Source organism: Myotis davidii, unplaced genomic scaffold (assembly GCF_000327345.1).
Source record: "Myotis davidii unplaced genomic scaffold, ASM32734v1 scaffold77, whole genome shotgun sequence".
In the NCBI taxonomy this organism is placed as follows: Eukaryota; Metazoa; Chordata; class Mammalia; order Chiroptera; family Vespertilionidae; genus Myotis; species Myotis davidii.
In genome coordinates this window covers 5,190,920-5,201,435 of record NW_006289713.1, presented here as the reverse complement: position 1 = coordinate 5,201,435, position 10,516 = coordinate 5,190,920, and the positions used below count along the sequence as shown (strand labels likewise).

General features: G+C 56.8%; 1 protein-coding gene across 8 annotated transcripts in view; it reads left to right on the top strand.

Annotated features, from left to right (window-relative positions):
* Positions 1-10,516, top strand: part of GSE1 (Gse1 coiled-coil protein) — a 436,931-nt gene that overhangs the window by 383,962 nt on the left and 42,453 nt on the right. Inside the window, exon 1 of one of the 8 annotated variants that reach the window (XM_015562981.1) lies at positions 9,154-9,241. The exons of the other annotated variants lie outside the window; for them this stretch is intronic. Within the exon in view, the coding sequence (XP_015418467.1) occupies positions 9,229-9,241 (13 nt within the window). The 5' untranslated portion in view covers positions 9,154-9,228. Of the gene's footprint in view, positions 1-9,153; positions 9,242-10,516 lie in introns of those variants that run through there. 8 annotated transcript variants of the gene reach the window in all.

The window sequence follows — 10,516 nt, the reverse complement described above, 5'->3', positions numbered from 1 at the left end:
TTGTCGCTTTGTCTGGAAGGAGGAGGCTGCAGCAAGGGGGGGAAAGGGGGCAGCTAGGACCAGCCAGAGTTTTGACACTTGGTGGTTTTCTTTCTGTGAGCCCTGGGGTCAGCCCCGCCTTAGGCGGCCTGTCCTGGTTCCAGTCACAGTCATATCTGTGGGGCCAGGCTCCGAACAAGGCAACAGACTGTTCTCTACAGCACACGTCCTGACCTGTAGGCGACAGCTTTCAGAATCCTAGCTTGTCGGAGTTGAAAAGGGTTTACAGATCCCCCAGCTTGGTTTTCTAAAACTGCTGGTGACCACATCTCCCCAAGCCTAGTTAAGCCAGAGGGGATGTTCTCAAAGCTCCCCAGGTGACTCTAATGCACAGACTGGGCCTAGAACCAGTCCTCTGACAGATGAGCAAACTGAGGCCCGGGGACAGGGGGGCCAGCACCAGAGCTCACAGCAAGAATTGGGCTCCTTTGGGAGCTCCAATGACCTTTGCAAAACTGTCCGCTCGGGCAGGCCTCTAGCTGCCGATGACTTCCCTGTCTCTGGGGGAAGTTCAGGAGCTACAAACAGGTCGAAGAGAGCCTTGTGGTTTCAGAGTAGAAGCCGCCTGCCTCTGGGCTCAGCATGTCTGGCCAGATGAACCAGAGCAGAGTCTACATATATAGCACCTCTCTGTGGCCGACCTGTGGCCTGCATCTCCAAGCTGGAGACCTCCCCAGCTCTGAGGTGTTCCCCTTCCCCTGCTCTGAAAGAGGAGGGGCTTCTGGGCCCTGGCCCCTACTCAAGGGGTGGTACTGACAGCTCCTACCTACTTTGCCAAAAGAACGAAGGTGAGCAAGACGTGGCTGCTGCCTCTCTCCTTGCCCCAGGAACTCGTAGGGGCTTGTGGAGTCAGCTAGCAAGGCCGGTTTTTCCTGGCCCCATCTGAAGGCTTGGAATCCCCGGCCTGGGTTACTTGAAGTCCACACCAGGCTGGGGTTGGGTGGTAGCACGTTAATTGCCTCTGTTATGGCAACACAGCAGTCTCCAAGCCACAGGGCTGCATGAGGCCACCTGCCCCCTCCCCTGGTGCCAGGAGAGCTGTGTTTTTAACCTGCAGGGATCCACATTTTGGGTGACATTTCAGTGCGATCGCTGCGCTGAAGACCAACCACCCTTCTAGCTTGAATTTCTCTCCTCTGCGGAAAGCATGTGGGTCGCTGGCTTCACTTCCCCATGCTGGTCTTTCTCCCCAGCTGAGGCCGCAGGCGGGAGATGACGTTTCAGAGTGTTGTTGTCGGTGAGAATTTATCGAGTGCCTCCTATGAGCCCAGTCTGCACTGGCTGCTGGGAGGTGTACAGACAGATAACAGGAGTGTGTCCAGGGTGGCCCTTTGCACACCTGCCAGAACTGTCCTGGGGCACTTTAATCTCCAGTCTGCAGCTTCTGCCCCCACCAGCCTTTTCGCTTGCGCCTGCCGGGTGAAACCACAGGCCTTCAGACTCGTGGTCCTGGCCATGTCTTTGCTCAAGCTGCTTCTCTATCTGGAATTTTCCAGTCAGCTCCAAATCCCAGGGGTCCCTGTCCCAGCCCTCCCTTCCTGGTGCTCTGAGCAGGTTCCCAAGTTCAAGTTGGGGGGCGGGGCGGGGAGCTACTGAAAGGAAAGTGGGAGGGCGGTAAGGGGGAGGCAGAGGGTTTGCAAGCAAGCATCTGTGGAAAAAAAGGAGAGCTGGTTGAACCTGAGGCTTTGTGGGGCTCCAGTGGGGTTTGGGGGTTTCTGACAGGTGACTTTTAACTGAGAAAGGAGTGTTTATTCTTGGCTGCACTTCAAAATCACCTGGGGAACCCCAGGCCAGGCTGGACTTGTGACCAATTAGGCTTGAATTTTTAGGGGGTGGGGCACAGGTGTCTGTATTTATAAGCCCCCGCCCCAGGTGCCTGCGGTCAGAAGCTGAGCTACAAGGGCCTTCTGCTCTGGGGAGGCGTAAGTGGTTTCTCACCTGGGAAGCCAGAATCTGCCCTTTTTACCCCAGAATCGATTGGGGCAATCCAGTGAGCTAGAGCAAACATCCCCTTGCGACCAGGCACCCTCGCTTAGCTAGGGGAGGCGGTGGAAAAATACAGTGGGCATGGAGACTTCTGATTACCCACAACCCATTGCCAGGTCACTGGATGGCTCTGGCCTTTGTATGAACCAGAGGTAAAAGCCTGACGGTAATGCTTCTTACCTGGCCCAGGTGAGCCGAACCCTTTCTTAAAGGGCCTTCGAGTGCAGAGTTATATTTGGATGGGTGGCTTCTGTGTCTGTCTGGCGTGCTGGCCAGGCCTTCTCATTCTGGAACCGGTTCCTCCAGCTGGAGAACTTGACGTGTGCCTGAGGAATTGCACGTTGTAGTGGCCTTGAGGCTGCCAGAGCTGGGTGGGGGCATCCCGCAGGGACAAATGATGACATAGACCCTCCTGCCGGAACAATCCTCCCAGCTGTGTCCCATCTGTACGATGGGGATAGAGGCTTCTCTGCATTCATGGGTTCAGGTCTGCCAGTGTGGAGGGCTGACAGTTCATCCTCGTCCTCCGTGACTCTACTATCCTGGGACTTTAACTTAAGAGGCCCAGGGACTACCCGTGCCCCTGATCCTGCACCTTGCAGTGTTGGAAGTAGGGAGGGGCTGCTGCCACTTTTCCCACCAAGACCCAAAGGCTCAAGGTGCCAAATAAGCCCCTACTGGGGCCTCCCCTGCTGCTAGGGTCTCAAAACCATACATGTGCATACACGCTTACACGTGCCCGTGCACACATACCTTTTCCAGCCACCTTGGTGGTTGCACCCTGGGTCTGGGAGGAGGGAGGCACTCTTTGACGTGACTGCCCCTGCCCCAGCTCTGCCCTTCCTGTGCTCCGACCGTAGGTCTGTGGCCACCGGCAACAATAAAAGAAATTGATCCACGAGTGTTGGTCAGGGCAGTATTGATGTGGGACAGGTTAAGCCGTCCAAAGGGAAATCTGTGTGTCAAGCCAAAGAGGGGAGGCCTGCCGGCAGGGGCAGGCAGGCACCTCTTCGTACTAACTGCAGTCTTCACTCCTGAGGTCCTGGGCACCCTGACATGCCGCTCAGCCCTTTGGTAACTAGAGGGACAAATGCCTTCGTGTGATGCAGTCCCAGGGTGTGGCTGTATAGGCCAGGGCAGGTCTTGATCTGGGTTAATGAGTTGTCCTCGGCATATAGTGACCGGGTGGGCATGTCCCTCTCTGTCCCTAGAGGTGCCGGCTGTTGTGTGTACTCCGGAGGTGGTGGCCTCACTCCCTGTTTCATCTGCCCTTGAGATGGGTCTGACTTTCAAGGTCAGGATCATCCCATAACCACTAGCTAGGAGAAATGGGGGGTCCCATGGGGCTCCTCTTCCTGCCTGAAGTCAGACAGCTGGTAGCAGTAGAGAGAGAATGGAAAACCAAGGGATGAGTGGATTCATCCTACCGAATTCCCCCTGTTCTTTGAGTGCAGTTTTGTAATTTTTTTGCCTATAATGTGTGGCTTTTCCCTACTCACTTTACTATATGAGGACTCACTAGACATGGCTGCTGCTGTGCTCACAAAGTTGAATACGGGGAAAACTGACTAGTGTCCCAAACCGGTCAGATGGGAACACTGGAGGGACTTCTGCCCAGAGGATGAGGGGCTCTGATCATCCCCTGCCACCTGACCAGGGTATGGGGAGAGAACCGAGGCTCCACGTTGGCCCCACTCTGCCCCCGGCCTCCGGCTCTTAGAGAATTTCTCCTGGAACCTGCATGGGCCCTCGTGGGGAGCCAAGGTGTGGGCTGAGGTTGTGTTTTGGAGACTGACCCTCAGGCCTCTTTTTTTTTTAACATATAAGTGAAAACAGCCTGTTGCAAAAAGTTAGGCCTAAATATATGTCTTACAGAACTTTGTAAGACTAAGAAGGGCTCCTTAGTGGGGATGCCAGACCCTGAGCCTTGACAGACACAGGGAGTGCATTTTAACTAACTAGCTGGTTCCCCAGTTGGATCTGGTAGAACTGTGTTCCTCTCCCTGGCTGTCCTGTGTCTGGTGGGGTGTCAGTGGGGTGCCAGGGTTTCTGCAGCCAGGGCCCTCCGTGGATTTCAGCTTTCATTTCACAGCTGCCAACAGTGTCTGTACCATTGGTGGCAACGCCCCTCACAAGCCCGCGTGGGCAGGTTCACGGGTTCGGAGAGGAGAAGCAGGTGGGAAGGCTTGAGGAAGCTGCCAGGTGCTCCCGGAGCAGTTGTGGGGATGCGTTGCCTGCCCACCCGCAGCCAGTCCCCCAGACCTTGATTGACCTGCCCCATGCTGGCTAATTGGGGCCTCCACGGATTCCAAGAGGGGAAGAAAACCCTGCATCCAGTAGGTACTGTGCATGAGGCCTTTTTTGCATCCACAGCAGGTCTTGGGGTGCACTGGGTAGCTCTGAGGCATGATCCGAGAGAATTTGGTTACACCTCCTGGAGCGGCACCTGTGAGACCGCTTTCGGACCTGAACATCCTGCCAGTGTTACTGGAACCTTACAAGTTCCCAGTTGGAGCTAAAGGGGGGTGTTTGTTTGTTTTTGAGCGGAGTCCAGAATTATTTAGACCTTGGCAACTGGTGACAGACTGTTGTGGCCAGAAAAAGGTGACTGACCAGCCTGCTGGGCCTGTGGCACAGTTGGGACTAAGGAGCTTACAACTCATCGTTTGTGTCTGTTATGCAAGCTTTGCCCTGGTGGCCTTGTTCCGCAGCCCGTTTTGGCTAGAGGGTACTTGGTTTTTCTTTAGTGGGACAGTTACTGATGTGGGCACAGTACCCAGGGCTTTGAAGATGGTAGATGAGCCCAGGTGAAGAAACATCATGAAAACTTACCTTTGATACCCTGTATGCACTCAGTTTGGGCAGAACATGTTAGGAGAGGGTGTTAATACTCGGGGTGTGATATGTAAAGAATCCATGTTATAGGAGTCTGTAACCTGGGTTCATGGATGCCTCACATATCCATGGGGTTTACAGGTGGGCTTCTGTGAACTTAGTAAAACTATATACAGAATTAATTCAGTAGGAGTATTTTTCTGGTGAGAGGTCTGGTCTGCAAACCATCTTGAGAATGGATCTTTTGGCAAAAGCAAAAACCACTTTATAATTTGAGTCCGGGCCTGGCTTGAATGAACTGGCTTTAAAATATATATATTCTTCTTTACTGATTTCAGATAGGAGGGGAGGAGAGAGAGATATAAACATCAATGATGGGAGAGAATCATTGATTTGCTGCCTCCTGCAGGACCCCCACTGGGGATCGAGCTCACAACCCGGGCATGTGCCACACATGACCAGGAATCGAACCGTGACCTCCTGGTTCATAGGTCGTTGCTCAACCACTGAGCCATGCTGGCCGGGCTGAGTGAGCTGGCCGGGCTGAGTGAACTGGCTTTGATTCAGGCGACACCCACCTGTGCTTGGCACGTGCCAGGATCACGGCCTCCCGCCTGATGGCCCTCACCCCCAAGGCTGAGGGTGGAGGTGATGACCTCTTCCTCCCGAATCTGGATTGAATTCAGATGTTGACATGTGAGCTGAGGGTCCCGGCTGCTGTATTGTATTAAGTTCCTCCAGATGCTGCTCATTGCCTGAGCCCACGAAGGGTTTCGGAGCTGGCGAGGCCGCCTGGCATTGAGCAGGCAGACCAGCAGAGGTGATGGGGAGTGGCCGGGGCTCGGGCAAGCTGGAAACCCAGGGACAGACCAAGGGACAACTGCCACTCTCAAGGTCATGGTTTTGTGGCTTCTGATTTTTCAAGAGAAACTGGAAGTCTTCACTTTAACTTGAAATTTTCTGTTTTAAAATGTTTTCCATTGATTTGCACTTAAACAACATCACTTCAGGCCAAATAAAAAAAGATCTGTGGGTAAAGGGAGGCCCGCTGGCTTCCCTGCCTTCTCCCGGCTGGTCTCCCCGCCTCTGGAATACTAGAAGCGGAGGCTTGGCCATTCAGTGACCTGACAGGGCCCTGCTGAGAAGCCTGGTGGGGGTCAGGCAGCAAATGGATCTCTGGCTGGTTTTCTAACCAGTGATCCAGTCCCCGCCTCACTCCTGGGGGTGCCTGTCGTTGGGATTCTAAAGCTCCCAGCTGCCCGAACAGGGATGCAGGCGGCACCCTTTTCCACGTTGAGTCTCGTCACCTGTGAGGATGTGGCTGGTGTGCGTGCTGGCCCCTGTTCTGCCACTGAGCACCTGAGGGCTGGGAGCCAGGTGGAGAATGCCCCGCACAGCCACAGACAGCGTCTGTCAGCCTGCACTCAGTATTGAGGCACAGTGCTGTTCCGACAGGTACGCCGCACTTCTCTCCGCTAGCGTGGCTTCTTTCAGAGGGTCGGGCAGGAGCTGTTTGAACTCCGATTCCTGGGCCCAGCCTCCTCTGCAGGGAAAAAGCAACAAGTGGGGGGCCTGGGACTGGCCAGTGAGGTTATAGTGAGGACCTGGCCCCGACCCCTGCCCTCCTGGCCTGCTTCCCCACCTGCTGGCCTTGGCCTGCCAGCAGCTCTGTGGAAACTGGGAGACATTCAGTGTCCACCTCCTGGCCAGGTTGGGTTCCTCTCCCTTGGGACCTCTCATCCGCATTGGACACCTTTGACCCCCCACCCCCACCCCCTTCCTGCACTCCGCACCTCCGGAGTCACTGAAAGGGCTCCTTTGTGAGCGAGGCTCTGCTTGGAGGTGGCCTGGTTAGCTCAGGTGCCACAAGCTCACACCAGGTCGCTGCCAGGTTGTGTCCTAGGCCTTCTGTGGCTCCAGCATGGATCGAGGCAGGAACGTGGGGGTCGGGGGAGGGGGAGGTCCCACGGCCAGGTCTTCATCTTACTGCCTGGCTTTGTGTCATCTCTGACTCTCACTGGTGCCACCTGTAAACTGGGGGCAGGGCATAGGTGGGCGCTCTCACAGGACTGGGGTCTGCCCTCGGTGTGTTTGGGGGTCGGGGGGAGGTCCTTTCCAGTGTCCTCTCATTTTTAAAAGGACAATTCTAGTTCAGCAGCAAGGAAAACTGGGTTCCCATCCCGGCTCCTCAGCCTCTGAGCATGCCACCTTAGACAAGGGTGTGGCTCTCTCTCTCCCAGCCTTGGTTTACCCCTCTGTAGAGTGGGGGTAAGAGGCAGGATACACTCACGGTAGGGGGCTCCTTGGCCCTGGGACCGCTGAACCCAGCACGTTGGATGCAGGGATGATGGACGGGTGGGAATCGGGCCAACTGGGGTCAGTTCTTGGCTCTCTGGGTTCAGCGGTGTGACTCTGGGCAGCTTGCCTGACCCCTGTCTGCTGGGGTCTCTTCATGGCCTTATTATGGAGGGTGGCTGATGCTCGGGGCAAAGTGTTCCAGAATGAGCAACTGTTGTCAGGGAATGGCTCCCGGGGGTTCAGGATGCTGGGCTGCGACAATGACCTGGTCTCTCAGCCTTTTTTCTTATCTTTATTGTTCTCTTCCTTGAGGCTTCAGGCCCTTCCAGTCCCCAGTGGCTGCTGGTTTCTGCTGCTTCCCACCCCTCCCAGGATGGCCCTGCCATCCCCGCGCTGCTCTGAGCCCTTCATCTGTCCTGCCCAGGCTTCTCCAGACGCAACAGCTTAGAATAATCTGTCAAATGTCGCTGCCATCTGTTGCCTGACTTCCGTCCTTCGCCTCCACCACCGGAACCTCTGGGACTCCCAGTAATCTGTGGCCTTGAACCTCAACCCCCAGGCTGTCCTCGGAGGCCTCTGTCAGCTGGCTGCCCTGGGCGCCCACCCTGTGCCCATCACTGTCCTTGCCGCCCACTTTGTGGCTCCTACCCAGGACTCCTCCCACCGTGAAGCCGCCTGGGGCCTGAGACCTGTGGATCTGCCCCTCCCTCCCCTGCCCTTCCCTCCTCTGCCCGCCCCTCTCCTCCCCCCTCCCACGGGTACACTCACATTGAGTGACACCCTAGGGGTCTCTCCTGAAAGCTCAAATGTTGCCCCCATCAACCCCCATTTGTTGCAGCTGGGAGGGCATCCCGGGGCCTGGGCCAAACCCACTCACGGTTCCCTGGTGACCCCAGAATTGGCTTTGCGAACAGCTCACCCTGTGGTGCCCGCTCTGGGGGGGGGGGGTGGCCTTGCTCCTGGGGGTGGGCTCCCATTCTCATTGATTAGGGTCTGGCAGACACTGTCTGCTCACAAGCTCCTGCCTTCAGCATCTGTAGTGACTTAATAAATGCTGCTGAGTGACAGGTCTGCGCCACAGGGAGGATGGCAACCTTGTTGTAAAATGAACTAACGGCCTTGTTACTCATTTCACTCCTGGGCCAGGGTCCCATGCAGACACACAGACTGGCCTCCCTCCCTTTTCTCTCTCCACCTCCCTCCTTTCTCCCCCCTCCCTCTTCCCCTCATCTCCCACCCCTCCCCCTCCGTCCTCCCCCTCCTTTCTTTCCTCTTCCTCCTCCCCCTCTTATGTTCTCTGGGTCCTCTCTCATTCCAGGTCAGGATCCAGGCCATCTGCTGGGCCTTCCCCTGCCCCAGCAGTCGCCGAGGGCCTTGGCTCAGCCTGCCAGCTACTCAGGGCATTAGCCTTGGGGAGTAATTCCAGGTCCGGGACTCAGGGCAAGAAAAAGGCCCCAATCCCCTTAGACACCTACAGCCTGAGGGGGTGTCCTCAGTAGAAAAGGAACATGAAGGCCTCAGCAGGCCACCCCTGTGCATCCGGGAGCAAGAGGACCTTCCCCCGCTCTCCCAGCCTCCTCCCCCACCCCCAAGAAAAATTGTTTCGTGCGAGTGAGCGCAGAACACCCGAAGGCAAATATAATAATGAATTTATTATGAAGCCACTCATGCTCCTGAGATCACATGGCACCACACAGCCTCCTGCCTGGGTCTGTACAGGGTGCCCCGGCCTTAAGGCTGCAGAAGCATCCCCCTTTAGGTGGGGGCACAGGGGCCCCGAGCCAGGGGGGGACGCCCTCTATTTGTTCACAAACATTTCTTTCTGCGGTAATGAAAAATTACCAAGAGGGGTGATTAGAGAATGCAAGTCCAGATTGCGCACCGGCCCGAAAGTGAAGCCCCCGCTGGGCCCAGCCTCGCGGGGTGTAATTACCCCAGGGGGAGCCGTCAGGGGCAGGGGCGGATTGGTGCTTGAACCGGGAGCCAGCAGAAAATTCATCTCAGCTATTAGCTTGTAATTACAGAGCATGGAGGGAGCAGGCCTGAGGTCTGGAGCCGGGAAGAGCAGGGATGAAAGGAAGTGGTAATTATGGGGTCCACGGGAGGCCGGGAGGGAGGGAGAGAGGGAGGCTGAGTGCTGATTAATAAGGCTCCTCCACTGTGGGGCGGTGGAGGGAGCAGGAGCCCGGGCCCGTTCAATGGTGGGGGGTGGGGGCTCCTCCGCGTTTTAACCCAGGCTGCCGGGAGCCTGGGACAGCGTGCCCCCCCGCGGGGTCTGTTCTGTAGAACACAGAGCAAGGTGGGTTCCAGGAAAATGCCCCGGGTGTTCCAGCAGGCCCGCCCCTCACACTAGGCTCTTCCTTTCTTTTTTACCCCTTTTTTTTTTAAGCTTTGTGCCGCTTCTGGTCATGTTAAAAACGCAGGCAGAGGAGAGAAACAAGTATTGATTAAAGACACCACAGTTCGTTAGAGGGAGCAGCGGCCAACGTCTCCCCCAGGCTCCAAGACTGGGCGGGCCGTCCTGCCTCTCCAGACCCTCGCCCTCCGTGGAGTGGCGGCCTGGTCACCTGTGGGTGCTCCTAGTCCGGGGCTTTCCCTCTGCCTGCCCTCAGCCTCTGGCGAAAGCACATGGGTTCTGGGCTCTGTTGGGCCGGCCCTAGAAAGGTCCGAGGGGCGGGGAGGGGCAGAGAGCTGGGGCTCAGAAGGTTGGAGGGGTCCTGGCGGCTTGAAGGGGCCCAGGAGCTGTTGGATTTTGCCTCTGGGGGTCTGGCTGTGCTGGCTCTTTTCCTCCTGTGGAGAGGGGACAGCTGAGGGGGGCAGGAGGCCCGGTCTAGAGACACCAGCCTGTGATGCAAATGAGAAGGCCCCGGGAGGCCACGGAAACCAGCTCATTCTCCTGCCGAGTCAGATGTGTCCAGAGAGCTTGTACAAGGCAGAGAGGAGCGGGCCCTGCCTCCCCCAGCCCCCAACCCCCAGCCCTCATCCATCATTGGCCTTCACGCAGCCGAGCTCATTCCCAGCTGTTAGGATAATGAATTTACATGAGCTGATAATGTAGACAAGAATTCAGTCAATGGCCAGAAGCGGCAGAAGTTAATAAATACCTCTCTAATGAGGGCAGGGGGAGTAGGTGCCCCAGGGCTTCCTAAGGGTGCAGGGGCCGCCCCCAGGCTCCCCTCCACACACCCCTGGGCCTCCAGAGTCACAGTGCCTGGCCTCAGCCAGACAACAGCTGTGTGTGGGAGGCCCAGGTCCACCTTTCTGGGCAGGACCTGGAGGGCAAGAGCAGCAAGCAGCCCTGAGTGACCCCCGGCCTGTGCTAAGGGAGGAGTGGGAGGTTCTCAGAGCCCTGTCAGTC